At 36.1% G+C, this 21,511-nt stretch overlaps 1 protein-coding gene across 2 annotated transcripts in view; it reads left to right on the top strand.

Annotated features, from left to right (window-relative positions):
- Nucleotides 1-21,511, top strand: part of LAMA2 (laminin subunit alpha 2) — a 491,254-nt gene that overhangs the window by 210,419 nt on the left and 259,324 nt on the right. For both annotated transcript variants that reach the window (XM_044249160.1, XM_044249149.1), the window contains exons 14-17: nt 939-1,050; nt 6,609-6,722; nt 10,976-11,103; nt 19,394-19,480. In XM_044249160.1, coding sequence (XP_044105095.1) covers nt 939-1,050; nt 6,609-6,722; nt 10,976-11,103; nt 19,394-19,480 — 441 coding nt within the window. The remainder of the gene's footprint in view (nt 1-938; nt 1,051-6,608; nt 6,723-10,975; nt 11,104-19,393; nt 19,481-21,511) is intronic.

Raw genomic sequence — 21,511 nt, 5'->3', positions numbered from 1 at the left:
CACTCTGCTAAAATCACTGGATTATACAGAGTGCTGATGAAATGAAAACCACAGATACAGAGAACAATGCCTTTAATTGAGGCCAAAAACAAATTTAAGAAAAATAGCACGTGGAAGTTTCACCTTGTATATAACACCCAGTGCTCCAGTTGTATGAAAACGAGAATCTTGGAACACTACATCAAAAACTAATGATGTACTGTATGGTGACTAATATAACATAATAAATTTTTTTTTTAAAGAAACTTTTACCTTTAACTATCAGTATGCAGATTTGTTTCTGAGAAAAAAGAAGTCAGACTAGCTTCCTTCTTTTCTTCCATCTTACCTTCCAATTTATTTGTTTATTTATTTTTAAATTTTTATTTATTTGACAGAAAGACAGCCAGAGAGGAAACACAAGCAGGGGGAAAAGCAGACAGAGGGAGAAGCAGGCTTCCCACTGAGCAGGGAGCCTGATGTGAGACGCCATTCTAGGACCCCGGGATCATGACCTGAGCCAAAGGCAGAAGCTTAACCAACTGAGCCACCCAGGCACCCCTTTCCTTCCAGTTTAAAAGCTCGCACTGGATAATTAATATTGTCTTCTTTCGATTTTTCTAGTTTAAATATTAAAGTGAGTCGAACCATCATGTGAATGTTTTCTGTTTTAAAAACACCTTCAACTGTGTTATTTTAAACTATCTCCTCCCAAAAAGGAAATAAAACACATCCAGAACTCAAGACGGGAGCAGGAATGTTCTTGTACCTTTTCAGCATTCGAGAGTGGGAGTGCTGGCAAGCACTTTGCGCTGGACAGACTTAAGGAATGACCAGAGCTTCAAGTTATGGATATTTTTGGGCTGTCTTTCTCAACACAAACAGTTTACCTATGTTTCCATTCTTATTTCTCTAGGAGTCCTCAAGCTATGTACCGTCTCTTTTCCTTCCCACTATAGGTTAGGCTCGGTGGGCCTTGAATCTGCGGTGCCCTATCCTACTGACGGAAGCCTCGCCACAGCTGTGGAAGTTTGTCAGTGTCCTCCTGGATACACGGGCTCCTCTTGCGAAGTAAGTTTGCAGGAATAAATTCTCAACGCATTCCAAGTTCCTCGCACATTGCTTTCAATACACTGTTTTATAAGTAGTTTCGCTGTTCCATCAGTGATTGCACAAATAAATGATAGTGTTTTCCTTAAAGAAGAAACTTGAGTGTCTGCCAAAAATCATGGCTTTCAAATCGAGTACTGCTCACATTATGTCATCTTGAAATGATGTTTCTGTTTTGGATATTTTTACCTTACGACAGCTGAAAATCTGATCATTTCCTGAGTGTTTATTTCCTATTTAATTGGTTGATAAAATAAGATGAATGATAGCAGAATCATATTTAATATTTCAAAATAATTTCCCTTCATTTCTATCTCCATACTTACCAGGAATTCGCACTGTTTTTTTCCCCTTGCCTCCAGTTTTTAATCTTGTGTATCACACTCCTTCTCTACTTTATTTCTAAGAACACCAAACTGCAAGCAACTGAAGGATGCAATCTTTAAAATGCCAAGAATATAATATATGGAAGAAATACTTTGATCTGGAAATTTTCCTACATGGCTTTGATTTGCTTAACACCTGAAATTTGAGATATTTGTTGCTGCCCCAATATTCTAGTTTTGTAGTAAGATTAACATTTCTTATTTAATACCACAATGTGTCATTTTAAAGTAATCATTTTCCTATACTTATATGTATTTTTTTCAGTAGTTTGAAATTGGCTTTACCTAAAACCTGGTCAAAAAATTTTTCTGATAGAGGACATGGCTTGCAGATAAATAGAAGCTTAAATTCTTTAAAAATGGTGCCTTTAAGGAATCATTTGAGTGTACCAAGATGTTCCACTTCAACACACTATCCCATTAAACCATTTATAGAAATACTCTAGGCATTGCTCTGTTAGTTCTTTTGTGCTCTAAAATAATGCATGCTTTTAGAGGATATACAGGATTTAGAGTCATATTCATGACAAATGTGTTTTCTTTAACGAGGCTCGGATTCACCTATCTAGAAATAAAACTAAATGAAATTCATTGACATACTTGATTTTTACAAAATTCATCTAAAGAAGAGAAAAATAACTGTGGAAATAAATTTGTTCTGTCAACCTAAATTTGATTTTACATTTAAAACACATGCTGTATTTGATGAAACATATTCTTTTATTAAGAGCCTACCAGTTTTTATTCAAGCCAGAAAGCTCCCTTTGAACCTTTAAGTTCCTATTTCAATTGGAATAATAAATACCTTGATTCTATTCTTCCTTTAATACTTATTCCTAGATTCATTATTCCGTGTACTCTTCTTCATCTTTATGAGTGCCAAACATCCATTGATATAAAACTGAATATTAGAATTGTTCAGTTGGCTATGTTTTTTGCTTATTCGTTCCTCTCTTCAAAGGTATTTATTGTGAATCTTTAGTAAATTCTGTACTAGATGCTGAGGGGATTATCTGGAAGGTTACATCATAATCCCTGTCCTTAGAGAACTAACCATCTATTTAGAGAGCCAGAACAAACACCTATGAAAAATTGGATCTCAGCACTATATAATTAAAGGACCGGTAAGTGGTACAGAATGTAAGTGCAATAATCATTGAAAGAGATGAGCAGTTCCAATACAGCGCAGTGTCACTGAAAGTATCCCTGCGTGCAAAAACCTCAAATTGGATGCTAAATTAATGGTAACAATTAGGTAGAAAGAGAGAAGCATGAAAGAGTCAAAGAAACAGAGGAGGGAAAGTGAAAGCTTCTTGTGATTCTTACACAATAATTGTTTGATAAATAAAGGTGTTTGGAAGCCCATAAAGGAATTTAGTTGAATCAGGAGAAAATGAATTCTGGAACTCCAGGATTTCTCTCTCTTTCATTTTTTCCATTAACAATTCCTTCCTTTCCTCATCAAAAGGCCCAATTTTTAGACTTGCTATTATTCATTCCTATCCTTTCCTGATTTTATTTGCTTTTTATTGAGTTCATAAGGCCAGTCACACTAGCTTTGCTATCACCAATATCCACAAACCACTTAAGAGCTGAGTAAATTACAAAGACTAGAATGTCATAATTCTTGGTTGCCAAAAAACAGGTCAAACCTCTCGTTATAATATCATTCTCTTTTACTTTATTTGGGGCCAAAATGTTGATTTAAAATCTTGTTTTCTCATTTCTACCCAACTTCTCATAAATCACTCCACAGTTTAATCTTTCAAATATTTTCTAACTTTCCTGGTACCATCATAATTCATTTCATTTCACAGGTGAGACAGGTGAGCAAATCAAAGCAAAATGGGATACTGAAAAAGAAGTACTTTAATTCAAATCTTAGCTTTCTTTTCTATAAGATGGGAATAATATTAACTATGTCATGAAAGTGTTAATATATTTTTTAACTGATACTGATAATCATATATTTTGATACAATCAAGACCCTTGATATGAATGATAAGGTGATGAATAATACAGATATGGTCCCTGCCTTCAAGGACATTACCTTGAGTGGTGGCTAGATAATATGCCAGAGAACAAATTTAAATAAATGTAATAAATGCCATGAAGAAAATTCACAAGGTATCTTGATACAACTAAAAGGAAGAGTGTTGGAGGAGTAGATGAGTAGGGCTACTTTATGAAAGGTGGTCAGGAGAGGCTCTCTGAAGTGGAAATATATAATCTGAGTGTTGAAGAATGAAAAAATCAGCTTCGTAGAAGAAGCTGGAAGTGTATGAGGAGGGAGTGGAAAGGAGCTTTTTGGAGTCCACAAGGACCTGAAAGATGGCAAAGATGCCTAAACCTTAGTAAGAAAGGGAGAGAGTGATATGAGACATGATTGGAAGAACCAGACCATTCAGAGCGTGGCCTGCATTATAACAATGTAGGATTTTATTCTAAGTGCAATAGAAATTGATGAGAATATTTTAAGGTGGGTAGTTGCATGATCTGTGTTTTATTATATAAGGAAGTTTTTATGGCTCCAGTCTGAAGAACACAAAATAGGAAGGCAAGAATGAGAGGAAGAATAGTTCATATGCTACTGTGGTAGAGCATGCTATGATGGTAGACTATACTGTTGTGGTTGGTTGTAGGCTAATGGCAGAGGATGGAGAAGGATATGGGTTTACTCTGTATATATTTTGGTGGTAGAACCAGTAGGATTTATTGATAGTTTACATACCAGGGGAGAGTTTAAAGAACTGAGGAGTTTAAGAATGAGTCATAAATTACCAGCTTGAACGATTGGATATGATGTCATTTACTGAGCTGGGGAAGACTGGGGAGGAAGAGCTGTGGGGAGAGGACAGAATCAATAGTCCATCTTAGAAATACAGGGTTTGAAAAGTGTAAAGTATAGATGTGAATGTACAGTTAGAATATGCAGGTCTTGAATTTGAAATACCCTTCGGGTCTAGAGATACGTATTTGGAAGGGATCATCAACCAGGGGACTGAATAAAATTACCTAGGAGACAGTGTGATGAGAAAGAGAAAGTGATCAAGAGAAAAGCTCCTCGGAACTCCTGACAGTGAGAAGTTGGGTTAAAGCGGAGGAGCTAGCAAAGAGCTACGGCGGAAGTGGAACTGTGATATTGTGGAAATTGAGAGAAGAGGGCATTTGAAGGCGAGAGGAGTCAGCTAAGCCATGTGTTGATGAGAGGTCAGGCAATCATAGAATTGTCCACTGGCTTTGGCTACCAGAGATGTGGTAATATAGCCAAAGTGTTTTAACTGAGTGGCGACAGCACAAGACAGAGCAGAATGAAATGAAGCATGAGAGTGAAGTAAGGAAGAAAAGACCTTTTTATTAGTTATACTAAAAAGAAAAACAGGTGGGTAACTGGAAGTTATGGGATATTAAGGAAATAATTTCATCACATTAGGGAAGTAATTTTGTCACTCTAGTTAGTTAATTTTTAATGCGGATACTGGATCATATTTTTGAGCTGATAGTAGTGATCTGGTAGAAAAGAGAGCTATTATTGTTGCAGCCCAGAGAGAGAGAATACTGGAAAGACAACGATAATGGAATGCAGATTACAAGTATAGTAATACTCCTTTGAGAGGCGTAAGAATCTCACATGCCCCACCCCATGGTTCTAGAGGAGAAAATGGCGAATGGAGATACAAATGGAGATATTGTTGATGCTTTTGTTCTCAATGAGGATGTGATATGAGTAGTACATTTGCAGAGTATACAGAAAGCTTACGAATGACAATTCAATGAATATATGTCCTAAAACAGTTAATCAGTTATCTCCCTGTTATCAACACCCTTAATTTCTACCCTTTCTGGGTCTGCTGCTTCACCAGTTTTTAGAAATACATATTACAGAAGGATATTTCTTCTACAACGAAGCTAGGGTGACAAGGACTTTAATGAGGAGAAATTATAAGAAAGGGATAGAAAATCAATACCTTTTTTGTACTGACCAAATTGAGAGGAAAGTCATTTTTGCTTCCCTTTCAGATGTGAAGTATCAGCAGACCCTTTTTTTATGTGTTTGTTATTGATGTTCATTTAAGACTCTTCATACCCTGAGGCAGAAAGAACATTTCCAACAGTACACAACACAATTTTCTATACTTTATTACTTTAGTGGTTTTTCTCATTTCCATTTTCAACTGGAAAAAAAAAGGGAGGTCTTTTCATGATATATTACGTTATGGTTAACCATCCCGTAATATAATAAATAACCCACAAAATGCAGTTCTAACAAGCTTCTAGAGGGCAGTTGTGTTTGCCGCCCCCCCCATTTTGCATCCTGTACAGTTCATATCAACCCCCATGGAAGGGAAACTTCATCAAGGTTGATGGTGGACCTAGAGTTGGCACTGACACCAAGTTCTAAGACCCAAATATTTCTTTGAATCAGAATTCCATTTTTGTATGATACAGTATTCCACACTTTAAAAAGGGAATGATGAGTATAACTAGAGTTCTGGTAGAATAATGCAATAAAATATCAAGGGAATATATGGTAAATAAATCCTGAATTATTTAATGTCATTTGGAGAAAATGTACTAGGATGTGGGGAATTGAGAAGGAAAGAGGTGAATTCTTCATGTATAGAAGTCAGCTGTGTATGTGATCAAATATTGGGGGCGGGGGGCACTACCTTTCTTCCAAATGATTGCCAGGTGACCAAGTTTAGGGCAGTTCTATGTGGGTAAAGGAACACATTCCAGGAAAATCGACATTGATTGGGATGACATTAGGTGCTCTCTTTGGCTGAGGTTCTCTGAAAGTCCTTTTGTGTCTGCTGCCTTTTTTCAGTAATTTTTCTCCTATTTTCCTATCTGTGCTTTTTACTTTGAGACTGTCACATTTCAATTCTTTATATCTCTTCTTTATTTTACTATTTCAGAAAAGATACCAAGTTAATGCTTCCTCTAATCTCATACCTGCCAGTAACACTAAGGTCAGTAACAAGTCCCAAATGTCAGATCTAGCTCTGTAACAATGTTTCAATAATGGCAACACTTTGGTGAGCATGTTTGCTGAATTTGCTACTAAAAAGGACAAAAAAACAAAATTAAAGAAAAAAATCCCTGAGACTTGGAACCCTACCTTTCTTCCAGTCTTGTTGGCCTCAGCACAGACGAGTGAATGGAACTATTTTTGGTGGCATCTGTGAACCATGTCAGTGCTTCGGTCATGCTGAGTCCTGTGATGACATCACCGGGGAATGCCTGGTAAGTGCTTTCTCCTCTGGGTATGCTGACTGACAAGGCTAAAATCAGCTTAGTAGGCCCTGCAATTCAACTGTTACCAGTGGGACAAACTCTTGAGTTAAGAAGTGACTCAACAGGAGTCTTTATATTGAACTGAGTTGACAGCTGACAATGCTCCTTCATATGTGGTCTCCCGGACTAAAAAGTATTAGGAAATGTTTATCCATAGTAGTCTAAGAATTGAATTAGAATTAGATATATTATAATAAAATATAACGGACTGGGATACCTATCTACCATGAAGATATATGGCTTCAATCCCTTCCATAAATCGATCAAAGATAGTCTGTATTTCTATAACAGGAAATGATTTGTATCCCCATATCAAAATATAAAATATAATTTTTAAAATAGACATAATTCAGTTTTTTCCACAGTGAAAAAAATGAAGGTATGCTGCGTGTTTTTTTTATTTTAAAATTTCAACAATTAAGTAAAGAAAAAATATCACATATAGATTAAGAAATAATAAATATATGTGGTACATAGTCACCAGAGCCTCTTGTCCTTGCTACAATTAAGTCTAAACTTTTCAGCAGAAGAAAATCTCTGCAAAGGCCAGACCTTCCCATCCTGCTAAGAAACTTCTAGATTGGAGAATGTATGCTACATAGACCATTCTGGTGAACTCAAGGGCATGTTCGTTTCATAATGTCTGACATGGCATGAAGCTTGAAGCGACATTTCTCATTTCATCAGTCTTGCAGAAACACAATTTGAAACAGTGCCAATTTAGGAGGATATCATATTCTCATTTCCCTGTAGAATTTAAAGCAGACTCTGTTATCTCTATTTCTTAATATTTTCTCTTCCTCTTGCCCAGTTTTACCCCCTTTCTCATCCACCTAAAAGCTTCTGGGAAAAACCCCAAATGAAAATTCAGGGCTTTTGTTTTGATGCAATTTGGCATTTAGATTTATTGATGCTCTTTCTGTTTTCTTTCTACAAGATTTTGTTTAATTGCATCGCAGTATAAAGCATGGTAGCCTTAATTTTTGGATCAGTAGATTTTCCTACTAGAAAAATAGAGAAACTAAGCAATTTTCATTTTAATTATACCACACGTCTTTTAAAATGTACCATGGGAAAAATGTTGAGTTACCTTTAAATGCTTTGCTAACATGCTTTAGGTACTATTCAGCCCAAAGCTGATATGGATTTGCTTTATTTAAATCTAAAAAGACAAACTAAACAGATCACAATACCAGACTTATAATGTTTTCAATAGTCCTAGTTCATGTTTAGTTGATGAAGAGTAAATCAGATCATGCTTTTGGTCCATTTGGTTATGTGATGTTTCTGAGAATGGAAGCCCTTTTTTTTAGAATAAAATAGTTTCATTCAGCATAATTTGGGGAGGAAGAAAGGAGGGAGCAACAATTATCTGAGATCTTTTGTTGAAATCTTGTTTATTGACTCCGTTTCATGGAGAAAAAAATAGGAGTCCACCTTCAAATAACAGAGGGAATCCTAGGGATTTCCTAGGATTTCCTAGGATTCCCTAGGATCTTCCCAATAGAGATCTTGCAATAGAAGAAGAATCTGGTGTTTTCTCGGTTTTCCATTATGGCTGGTTAATATGTGATCATGTAAGAAGATACTTAGGGAGAATTTCAAATGCCTTTTATCTGAAATTATGTTGATAATGAAGTAAGTGCTAATACCCCATTTTGAGCATATTGTTTCTAATATGATTCGCAGAGAAAAATATTTGTTGTGCATTAAAGACCTTTTTAATGTTTACTTAACATGCATTTTATCTCCTTTTTTATTATGTATTTTTCCCCTAGCATTAAACAGAGAATTAATGAAATTTACAGGTAAACTGCTTTTCGATTGGCTTGGTCTGAAATATAATTAGAAATGAACTAAATTTTTTTTTTTATATCAGATCAAAATCTAGACCTCTGTTATAGTGTGGACCTATATCAAAAGGTCATTTTAACTTAAAGTACATTTGAAGTGACCCAGGAAACATTCAAAGCCACGTGGGAAGATTGTATACTTGCCCCTTCTCATTGTTATTGTCGTAAGTGCTATGAATGGAAATTTGGAAAGCATTTTAGATCTGGACACCTGTGAAAATATCCAGCCCATCAGAGAATACTTCTCATCTTTTTTCAGTTCCGATTTCCACTGTACTGTTGTCTAATGCTGTTTCATAGGCTCACTTGCAAAAACACTCAAGTGTGAAGACTGATTTTATGATGTCCTCTAGAAGAAATAGGACATCAGTAAATATAAGCAACTTGTAGATGTTCTTTTTCTTTTAGATCAGTAGTTAAAGAAAAGGAGGCTGTCTGCGTTATGCAAGATTTTCAGTGGAATTTCAGAAATACCCCTTGAAACATGGTTAAGACAATCAGTTTCATGATCTTGTTTTTTAAAACACCTAAATCTTCGAAAGTTATAATTTGATCATGACAATATGAAAGAATATTGCAAAAAATACACATTTTTTTTAAGTAATAGCCAACCTTAGTTAAGCTTGAGGTTGAAAGGAATTAATACAAAGGAATTAATACTGAAAGGAATTAATACAAAGATGAAGTCAAAGAGGACAAAGCCTTTCTTCACATTGGTCCGTGTTCTCTACACTCCATCTGAATACGTGCTATTTAGAAGTTAGCCTCTGCTCTCTTTGAAAAAAGACTTGCTATATGTATTTGAGAGAGAAATTAAAGTACCTTAAAGAAAAACCTATTTTCAAGTATCACCAGATACTAAAGAAATATCTTTTCACTTGTAGCTGATGAAATTGTCATGGGATTTCAGAGCTTGAAAACTTAATAAATCATAGGATTTAACTCCCTCATTTTACAGAATGTGAGAGATTCAGAGCTCTAAATGATTGGATTTTGATTTAATATCTTCTACTCAATAAAGAAGTTGTCCCTCTCCCCAAGGAATTTAACAAGTTCCATTTAAAACCATGTATTTATTTGTATGTTTTTATTATCCATTAATTAAATGTAATTAAAATGAGCTTCTTTAAAAAATACACTGATGTAATAATATTTCAGACCTTTCATTAAATTAGGCTGGTCTTTCCAGTGGTCATCCAGATTGATAAATAATTTGCTTTATCCTTAAAGGGAATTTACATTTTCAGTATTTCTTCTGCATATTTAATTAATGGTCATAAAGATAAAGATTTTGTACCCCTAAGCTCTGATGAACTCGTTTTAACATGAGAAAAATATTTTAATTTTATATGGTTATAAAAATAAAAATGTATTTAAGTCATAATAAATCCATATTGGACATTTTTTAAAAGCAATTACATACATTTTATTGTGCCATTGGAGGGGAAACATGGTGCCAAAACATAAAAATTTATCAAATTGTGCTATTGAAAGCTTTATAGACAACTCCAGTGTTTGGTTAACTGGATTGTTCACCCTTATACCAGCCTTTTGTAAACACAGCCTGAGTTGATAAGTATACTTTAACTAATATGAAGAAATCTAGATATAAATTATTGTAATTTGATTTTTTTGGAAAGGACATTGGACCCAAAATTACTACTTTGTAGAAAAATGCCATTTCACTTAAAAAAAAAAAAGTTCTGGAGAAATTATGTGCCTTGTGGTTTCATTACATATTGATGTGTTTAAAAATCTTTCAGTATTCTCATTGTTTAGTTAGGAGCCAAGCAGGCCCCTTATAGATGTAATATGTTAGTGTATTGTCCAAATCATCAGAGCCCACTGAGGTCCAAATTAATCACTGAGATAAGAGCATCATTGTCCCAGAGGATTTGTACGAGTAGCCACTGTTCTCATTAAATCTACAGTTTTAAACTGAACAATTGGCTTTTACCTAGAATCAGCTACAATTTCTATTAAATATATATATTATTAGGACTCTGTAACTATGCATATGTAACACACATATGCACAATCACATGTATTTTCTATGAAAAAAATTGAAAACTAACAGAAAAAGGAAATAAGATTTGTATGATGAAAAAAATTATTAGGAACTTAAGTTGTTTTTTGTTAAGTATGCATATGCTGAAACTGATATGCAGTTTATAAGCTACATATTAGATTAATTTTCAATGCTATTTCCCAGCTGCGAAATTGACTATTTAATGAGGAAAACTCTTCTTCCTAACAGGGAATAGACTAATAACTCTGTAGATCTATTTTTGGTAATATGTTGATGCTTGAGACCGAAATAATAATCTTTGATGTGCATTTCTTCCTCAGAACTGTAAGAATCACACAGGTGGCCCATACTGCAATAAATGTCTCCCTGGTTACTATGGTGATCCTAGTAAAGGAACCTCTGAAGACTGTCAGCCCTGTGCCTGTCCACTCAATATTCCATCCAATAAGTGAGTAACCAACTTACTTCTCTAATGATTTGGGCATCCAGTTCTGCAAGCACATTTTTGATATAAAATGTTTCTTTCTCTCGTCACACATAAATAAATAATAAATGTATGCATGAATTTCTCTGGAAGGTAATATGAGTTTTTCTAAATATAAAATATTTAAAGTTACTGCTAGTTATTCGGCAGAATTTTTAATATCTTAGTTCTAGCTCTGGTGATTTAATATCTAAGCGACAGTACTCAAATAGAATTTCTAAAATAACTGTAAAGGACAGACCTATTTTATACAAACGTATATACATGCCTACATGTACACACATACACACACACATACACATATCTTCATACAGTAATAAAAAGACCACTAGTAATGGGCAGCTGGCTGACTCAGTGGTAGAAGAATGTGACTCTTGATCTTGGGGTTAGGAGTTTGAGCCCCACATTGGGTATAGAGTTTACTTAAGTAATTTTGGGGGCACCTGGTTAGCTCAGTTAAGTGTCTGCCTTCAGCTCAGGTTGTGATCCCAGGATCCTGGTACTGAACCCTGCATTGGCTCCCTACTCAGGTCATGATCTCAGGGTCCTGGGATTGAGCCCCATATGGGGCTCCCTGCTCAGCGGGAAGTCTGCTTTTTTCCTCCCTCTATCCTTCCCTCTGCTCATGTTTGTTCTCTCTGTCTCTGTCTCTCTCTCTCAAATAAATGAATAAAATCCTTAAAAATAAAATAAAACAGGCTGCTATATTCTAGATATAGCAACATAAGTCCAATAAGGTGAATATTACCCCATTTAACAGATTAAGAAAAATTCTTCAAGTGGAAAAATAGCATTATGGAACCAATTTTGGAGCTAGAATTCCTTGATACAAATTTTGAGTTCTATACTTTCTGGCTGTGTGACTCCAAAAAAGCTACTTAAACTCTTTGCATCTCAGTTCTTCCAACATTAGTTGTGATAATAGGACCTTCTTATAGGGTTGTTGTGAGAATTATGTAAATTAAAATTCACCAAGCACTTGAAACAATGATTGGACATGATGAGTCCAGTCCAAGGACTGATTATTATTAATTTGCTCAGAGTCCTAATATTAAAGTATCAGAGTTAGAATTTAAGTTTCAAGTCAATGTGTTTTCCAGTCCTCTGCAGTCCACATTGAGAACTTCCTTGAAGAGCACACTGAATTTTAAGTGATACCGATAAAAGCAATTAAATGGAAAATTGGGTCAATATATGTTAGTGATCAAAATATTTCCAGAGTTCAGGGCATGAGCCTGGATGGACACAAAACTGAAGATCCTTTGGCAACAAAAGGTGTCAGAAAAAGAAGCTAATAGGAAATATACTGGAAAATAACAAATATAGAACAATTAAATTTCTTCATAATCTATGGTTAATCAGTTCAGTGTTGGCCATAATATGGCACAGCTCTTGCTTGCTGGTGTACTTGTAAAAGGGTTAGGCCACAGAATGGAGAACCTGCTCATTCACTGTGGCTGAGAGAATTCTCCAGAACCATCCAATATACGCAAAACTCAGTGTTCAATGCTCACTTTCACTGAGGAAAACAGAGGGACCGCGCATTTGGCGCCTCACTTCTTTTGCACTCCTTCTTTGTCAGGCAAAATGTCACAGTCACCAGCAGAGCTATCAATCCAGCAGAGCTGCCATTGACTGTACAGTGTCAATCCTAGCGTAATGCATTTGGAGAATTATGTAATTGATAGGATACGTAGATCTAATGGACTTATCCTCAAGTCTGACCAACATTACTATAAATGCAGAGGGACCATTAGAGAACTTTGCTTGGGTAATTATAGGCATTCATGGCCCATCCTTCTCTGTTTGCTGTGCTTCTACTTTAATTTTAATAATGGGTTCTAATTGTGTTCCGGAAAGGAAAGAGGATGTCCACATCACCATCCAGCAGCAACAAAGGGATTAGGTCCTAGTTCCAAGGATGGTATTTCCTCAAGTATATATATTCCAATTTTGTAAAATTATGTAGATCTTGATTTAAAAAAAATAGACAACTCCATAACATCTGTGACACCAAGTATTTAAAGATCCTGCAATTTTTGAGATGTTTCACTTATATTAAATAATTATTAAATAATAATTTTATCTTTAGAACAGAAAATAGAATAGCAACCAGTTTTAAATTCCAGCTTCAAATACCGCTTTTTTTTTCTTCCAGGTAGAAAGAGGAGACAGTGATAATCCACTTAGTTTAAAAATGCTAGTTTTGGGTTTAAAGTTATAAAGACTTTTAAATTTAAAACAACATGAAACAATAAGATTGTTTAGCTGTGCAATTGTGATTAGAAAAATCCTCCGTAATCTAATGACCTGAAATGCTTTATTTTGAAATCTCTAAATAATGAGACAGGGAAACTCTCCATTTAAAAAATTTTTTTCAAAAAGTCATTACTATTATAATCTGAGTTGAAAACTCTGAGGAATAAATTGAATGTTCACAAATAATCCAGAAGGTGGGATTCAAATTTTCACAGGTTATTAAAAAAAAAAAAATCAGCTAAAGATCGCTGTAACCTTCATCTAGAAGTATAAGGCTTAGTGATAGTTTTGCTTTGGTGATTTATCTATTTAATCCCTGATCATAAATCTTATAAATCACAAGCATTTTGGCTCTAAATTTCTTAGATAATATTGCTAAATAAATCAAATATGTAAGGAGATAAAGATAAATTGGTATAATTATTATGATATATGAATACAGACAAGCATATAATATTTAAATTATACATATATATCAACTTCATCAACTATTCAGTGTCCACTGTTTGCTTAGGCCTCTCATCTAGGTGATGTATATATTTTAGTTATAGATTGTAACTAGGTAGTGAAATTTATCTCTAGAGAAGCAAATAAATATGCAAATATTTCAAATGTTTTATACTCATTAATTTCCAGTATCACATAACTTATAAATTAAATATAATATGAAAGAGACACATGAATGTCTGCCCTTGAACACTCAGAATGTGTTTGAGTAGATAATATCACTGAAATCATTTGTATAGTAAAATTCAAGATATTCTTTGCACAAGACTGGACAGAGGGTAGGCCCTCAATAGTGGCCTATTTACTACTACCGTTTTGAATACCACTTCTTTGTGTGCATCAGGAATGCTAGAATTTCAATTTTTAAGAGAATGGAACACTCCTAGAACTGACTTCAAATTATTGCTGTTGTAATTAGTACTTTTTAAAAAAAGATGTTTATTTATTTATTTAACAGAGAGAGGCACAGCAAGAGAGGGAACAAAGCAGGGGGAGTGGGAGAAGGACAAGCAGCCCCTCCCCACTCCCCCCCACCCCCGCCACTGTGCAGGGAGCCCCAGGGGCGGCTAGATCCCAGGGTTCTGGGATCCTGACCTAAGCAGAAGGCAGACGCTTAACTACTGAGCCATCCATGCGCCCCATGTAATTAGTACTCTTAATAGAGAAATAAAACTGTTCCAAGACAGAAGGTAAATTGAAGAAAATACTCAGCAACATTCTTTAGAAATCTTTGGGTGTGTTAGATGTTTCAGAGCACTTTTGTACACATTGTTTTATGTCGCCGTGAGCAATTATGATGTATTTTACCAGGCCATCGTATGAGAAGGGAGAGCTAAACTCCAGAGAAATTAAATGCCTTGATCATGATCATTACAGCTTGCTTGTGGCAGAACCACTATTAGAACCCATATATTCTGATTCACCTCTCCATGCTTCTTCCAAGGGGGCTATTGAAATAAAAACAATTACAGAGACATTGAAGAGAAGCAAGAAAACAAAAGGAAAGAAAAGAAAATTAACACAACTTCATGTTAGACACACTGCAAATATTCCTCATAGGAAAGGATCCCAGGGTTTGGCAACAGTTATGCTAACACAAATGTAAGGGATTAGGCATGATGAGATAATGCAGGTTTAATTAACAAGTAATGAAATACCTTAAAATGGAAACAAATCAACATATTTTGCCAAGAACAATCTAAAGTGTTATTAAATGGCAGCTACAGTTTATTGTGGCACTTTGTGACGTGCTTGCTTTCATACTTGATCAGTGTGAAAGGCTTTACTAGGTCGATCATGTTCTTTCATTTTGCCAAATGAGAAACTCAAGTTCAGAGGACAGAGAGCATCCAAAGATATAGAAAATAACCCAGTTCTAATGACAAAATTCAGGGATGGACATTAAATCAGATTTCATATCATCTGATTATGATATATGAATACAGAATAAAATTATTAAATTAAAGGTAATTAAAGAAATACATGTGTTTGCTCAATGGTTCTCCTGAGAATTAAGACAGAGATCATTGACCTGAAAGAAGAAAACCTTACAGAGATACTTCAGAATTTCATGGGGTCCAAACCACAGTCACCATGTAAAGGAGTTTTCCCTTTGTTTTTCTCCCTTCGCTCTGTGTCCTTTACTCCTTGGGCAGCTGTGACTGGTCATTCTCACTGCCCTTCCTGCACCTTCCCTCTAAGACACACAGCATCTTCTTCCTTCTGGGTTTTCTTTCCCTAACCCGAATGTTCCAGGTTGCAGTTGGTTAGCAGGAGTCCTGCTCCCCTATTGTATACACAAACGTAGAAGACGCCCTGATTTTATGACCCTGATTTTATAGTGCTGGAAATTTCATGCTGGTGCCGAAAGGGGTGGTTACTTCATATCACATCACAGTCCCAAGAGGTGGTGCAGTTCCCTCTTGCATTAGCTGTGAGAAAGTTCAAAGCTATATGTTGACTGCCACTTTCAAAAGAACATACCTAATGATATGTATATATTTTGTGTTTTAAATATACCCTTGATTTTATCTAATTTTTAAGTGTTTGTTCTCTTGAGCCTTAAAGTACCATTTTATCTTAATGTACATATTTTGACAGGTAGAATTAAATTCTTTTTGGAACAAGGCCAGTTGTATTTTTATGTATATATCCATGTGTGTTAACACAAACACCTGTATTTGCATAGATATTCATATATATATATATTTATATATATATATATATATAAACATACACAGATTACATACTTATAAATGGATCATTATAAATCTAAGAATCTATAAGTGGAGAAAGACAACTATCATATGATCTCCCTGATATGAGGAAGTGGTGATGCAACATGGGGGCTTAAGTGGGTAGGAGAAGAATAAATGAAACAAGATGGGATTGGGAGGGAGACAAACCATAAGTGACTCTTAATCTCACAAAACAAACTGAGGGTTGCTGGGGGAAGGGGGGTTGGGAGAAGGGGGGTGGGGTTATGGACATTGGGGAGGGTATGTGCTTTGGTGAGTGCTGTGAAGTGTGTAAACCTGGCGATTCACAGACCTGTACCCCTGGGGATAAAAATATATTATTTGTTTATAAAAAATTAAAAATTAAAAATTTTAAAAAAAATCTAAGAATCTATGTTCAGCCATTAAAAAGAACTATTTCCATGTGCAGATCCTTATTAGGTAGTCGACCAGTAGCTTCTCATCTTCCTCCTATTTGTCGAAAACGCCTGCTGTTCTTAGATCCCATGTGTCTTCTGTGGCATGAAGTGGATAATTCAGGAAGCAGAACACAATCTCTCTTCTGATGTAGAGCTAGCCAGCTAGAGTGAAGTGACATAATCTTGGAATCACTGGAAGTCAACAATGATCTTACAGTTCCCTCTTTCTGTCACAGAATAGTTAGCTTCATATTTTGGCCAAAATCAGTGTCAAGTTGCTTGCTACCTTTGCCAAAATAAACTCTGTAGACATTTTCTGTTGTACATGTTTAATTCCCATTCTCTTTTTATTTTTGTTGTTGAATGTCCTCTTCCCTATAGTAGTAACTGTAATTATAGCGGCAAGGGAGGAAACCTTCAGTTTATGTTGTTCAAAGAATATTGAATCACAAATACATAATTTATGAGGATGTTTTATTTAGATGCATCATGTCAAGTGATGTATTACCAAAAGTTTAAACTTATTTAATTCTTACCAGTAGAATGAATGCTGGCTGGTTACAGGGAAAGGAGAATGTCAAATTAGAAATGAGAAGTCCAATATATGTTTATAAAAAATAAAAAACTAAAAAAAAAAAAAAAAGAAGAAAAGAAATGAGAAGTCCTAGATTCCACACTAAAGGCTCCTAGATATTAGCTATGACCTTGGGCAAGACAAATGATGCCTGCCCCAACCTGCTTATAAGATTTTTGTGCAAATGTGATAAAATTATTTGTAAAAAGTCCTCTGAAAATGTAGAGAGCTAGTCAAATCCAGTATATTGTTATTCCTTATTTTTTTTTCCTGAAAAATTACTGATTTTTGTCAGTAGGTGCATTTTACTTTACTCCTGTTGGTTTTAACTGACACATGAGTATATTTAAGAATTTGAAATCTATTTTATAGTTTTAAAGTGTCAGAAACCCTGTCAAGCACCTTTGACATGACTTATGATAAATTGATTTAGGATTTTAAAAAATAATTGGTATGGTTTTCTTTCAATCACTGGAGTCCCATATGAGTGAGACCTGGGGCTTTTAGTTAGAGTCATTTTGTCCCTAGACAATGAGACAGTTAGAGAATGCCAGTTTTAAAATAAGACATACATGTATTCCAGAGATTTGTCAAAAATCCAGTCTCCTCTTTTATGTCTGGAAACAATAGCAAATCATGGGGTGAGGAGGGGGAAAAAAAAAATCTATTTCCATTTTTACATGGGCCTTGTTTTCTCCTATCCAGTCATTCACCTGCCAAGAAAATCACTCCTGGGGAGGTCCTTTTGGGGGCAGGTACCAGGCTGCTCTCCAAAAGATAGCCCTCCTCTCCCTGAGCACAATCTGGTTGACTTGGTTCCGTTGCTTGTGGCAGCCTCCCCAACCCCTTAACATGGTGTTCTTTTATCCGGGTGATATTTGTAATTCAAGGTAGCCCAACCCAGGCTTCCCCCCAACATTACCTCAACAGATTCATTTTGACTTTTCCACTAAGTTGAAATGTTTTAAATGATAGAAGTCCTTGGTTCTAATAGCTTGCTACTACCAAAAAAAAAGTGATTATTAAATCTTTGCAGGACTGCTCTGAATTAAGCCAGAGGAGTAATATTCAGAAATGGTACCTGTGATCTGACCTGCACAAAAGTCAAGGAAGGATTCCAAAGGCATTCGAGTGTCAGGAGCAGAACGAGATCAGGACTTGCAGCGTTTAATTTGTTGTTCGCTCATTAACATTCATTTAGCATCAAGCAAGCCTCTATAGAATTGTCCTGTCATATATAAAACAGAAAAATAAGTCTATTTAGGGAAAATATAATGGGAGAGAGACTAATGGGGGACATTTTATATTAAAAAGGTAGAGCAGCAGAACTCACAGAATTCAGAAGCGTTGATGGCCTTTCAGAGAACGAGCATGTCAGTCTTGGGGTAGGAGTTCACGCATGAGGGGTGCCTCTCACAAGGCAAAGAAGTATGTCTAGGCTCGTACATGTTTTTGAAGGCTGGCATGTAATTCTGTAATCAGTCTGCTGGATCCTAATTTGGTCTTCAGATCCATTACTTCAGACCCAAACTGGAAATATGTACAAAGAGAGTGATCAACTTCAGAACACCAGATGTGTGATGGCAAGGTTTTGGGGGATGGCTTAGTTGATTGTATTTTTAAGCAGAATCTGCATGCTTTGTCTCTTCTGAAAACATTTTGAAAGATTTCACCTGCCTTAATAGCATCCCCGTGGGTCCACACAGGCAGCCTCTTACGCATACGCACGCATGCTTGCACACGTACCCGCACACCCACACACACCTCCACACACAGTACCAGGACTGAAAGTAGGAGACCCATCACAACCACCACTACCACCACTACTTCCAAGATCACATATTGAGTTTTTTCAGGATCTCTAACAGAATTTTCTGAGCTGCTTCAAATTCAGAAGGATTTTGGCTAGAAAGAAATTATATGATGCCATGTCTTGCCAGGCCTGGGCAATCCGTACAAAACGACTCTATAGTGCCACTTGCTCCTGATGATCACAGACCCAGAACAGTCAAAAGTCAGTTAATAACATGCCACAAGGCTCCTGCTCTCCACTGGGCTATATTCCCGTCTGCAGAAATACAATGTCATTTCATCCTCGATTGGCCAGGCCCTCATCTCCATCTGTGAGACAAGAATGACCAGCCTGTGTACCCTTTGTCACAGCAGTCCTGGAGACACAGAGATGAAAACATGCTGCTAATGACTTTGTGTATATGCTTCTTCCTTGTCTCTGTTGTTCCCCGACAACATCAACACAGCTTTAGCCCAACGTGCCATTTAGACCGAAGTCTCGGAATGATCTGTGATGCTTGCCCTGTTGGGTACTCAGGACCACGCTGTGAGAGGTAAGCATGGACTGCACCGTCTTTCACGAGGATTTCTACCTTGGGAGGTATAAAACCACAGGCATTATCATCCTTCCCACTATTTCAGAAACGCCGCCACACTTGGCGAGGTGAAATAAAGTTTCTCACTGTTGTACTTGTCAAACACATGCATTTTATTTTTATAGTTTATTTATTCTCTAGAAATTGCTCTATAAATCTCCATTCACTCAGAGAGTGTTTGATGAATGTTTTAATCTTAAAGGTTAAGCATTAACCTACAATCTTTCTAGAAAGTACTGCTCAAGTGGAAAGTCATGCACTTTAAGATTTATCTCACTGTCCATGTTGGCACCATTTATTTTTCATAATTAGTTTTTTGTTCTTAAAATGTGGCTTAAATGTGTAGTTCATAGTTCAGCAAGGGGTCCATAATTTACCTTAAATGTATTTGAAAATAGAAAGAAAACGTGATTTATTATCATGATGTCTAGCCTCTTCTAATTAATTCTAAGCCTGTATTTTAATTCCTGTTGATTTTACTAGGTTGTTTTGCAGTGAAACCAGGAATATTATTGTATGTAATTTGTGTGGGGTTTTTTTTCCCCTGAAATATTTTTGAAGGAAACGTTCTTCTGTATTTCAGTCCCAGTATAAAAATGGCACAAAATTCTCCCATGGTATCATTGACAAGTACACCAACATCTCTCCAGTTTTAGCCCTGGGAGTCATCCCTTTTGCTGCCATTACTGGGGGATGCGGGAAGCAGAGGAGGTGCCCTGACCTGCTTTTACCAATTATCACCAAGGCAGACACCACAGAGGGCTATTGCTGCCTCTCCTTTCCTGTCCTCTTGTCACCCTAGTTCAGCCAGGGTGCATAAAGTTAATGAAGCAGGACCCAATCACCAGAAGAGAGAATAGAGTTTAGCCAATAGCTAGCCATCTGTGTACGAGGTGCCAGGGACGGTTCCTAGCAGCAGCAAGCATGAGTGAGCATGGCAACATCTGTAAATGAGTAAAGGAAGAATAGAACTGAAACAGGGAGGATTTATATGCAACTGAGGAACTGGAGGTCTTTGTATTAATAAGAAAAGAAAAGAAAAACCTGGAGGATACGTGTATATTACTTGTATGTTACTTACTATAATCGTAGGACACATCATTGCCGAAGACAGACTTACATCAAATGCCTAACCCCCTGGCTCACTACGGGCAGTCTTTTTTTTTTTTTTTTTTTTTTAGCAACTGGAAAATGATAGCTGCTCTGTCACACAATGCCATTAAATCACTTATCTAGGTGAGCATAGTCTCTGATGTATTTATGCTTTGTGCTCTGTATTTTCTGTACATGGTAGACAACCCTTTTTGAACCAGGTACAGCTGAACGTTCTGCATTTTATTTAACAAAACATCAGTTTAGCAACTATCATGTGCCAGGCACGGGGCTTGAAGTAGGATACAAACAGATGCCTTGTACTGTCCTTACCTTCAAGCAGCTCACATCACTAAAGTGAACGAGAATGGTGGAAGGTATTCTGGAGACAATTCTAATCGGAATAATCAAAGTTGCTGAGGAAAGAAATACCTGACAGTGAGCATGATTTTCTGCTTAAAATCTTTATTAAGCGGCTTTAAAAAAAAAAATGGAAACGGACATATGCTGCTTCTAAAATGGCATATCTTTTCTCCAGTTCAAGTTTTTTGGTCAAAAATCATCTTAAATTATTAGAATAGAAGATGGAATATTGTTTTTTTTCTAGCCAGAATTTAGAATAGGGTTTTCCAGGAATATTTAGGGTTTATCATTTCTGTGTATTCATATGAGCTCAGAAGTCCATGATTAGAGGAATTCAAAATATTAGGGGAGACATTTTTGAGGATGTGCAGGGTGAGGTGGAAGGCGAGGCAAGTACAGCTCAGAGGGAGAAGAGGAGCCTGGTTGCATTGAAAATCTTGTAATCAAAACTATTCTGCAAGTGATTGGTGTAATCAGTCTGTGCACATCATCTACATAAAATCAGCATTTGGAAAAGTAGAGCAGTGTTTCCCA

Source organism: Neovison vison, chromosome 1 (assembly GCF_020171115.1).
Source record: "Neovison vison isolate M4711 chromosome 1, ASM_NN_V1, whole genome shotgun sequence".
NCBI classification, from domain to species: Eukaryota; Metazoa; Chordata; class Mammalia; order Carnivora; family Mustelidae; genus Neogale; species Neogale vison.
Note: the sequence above shows the minus strand (reverse complement) of the source record. Positions and strands in the feature narration are given on the sequence as shown.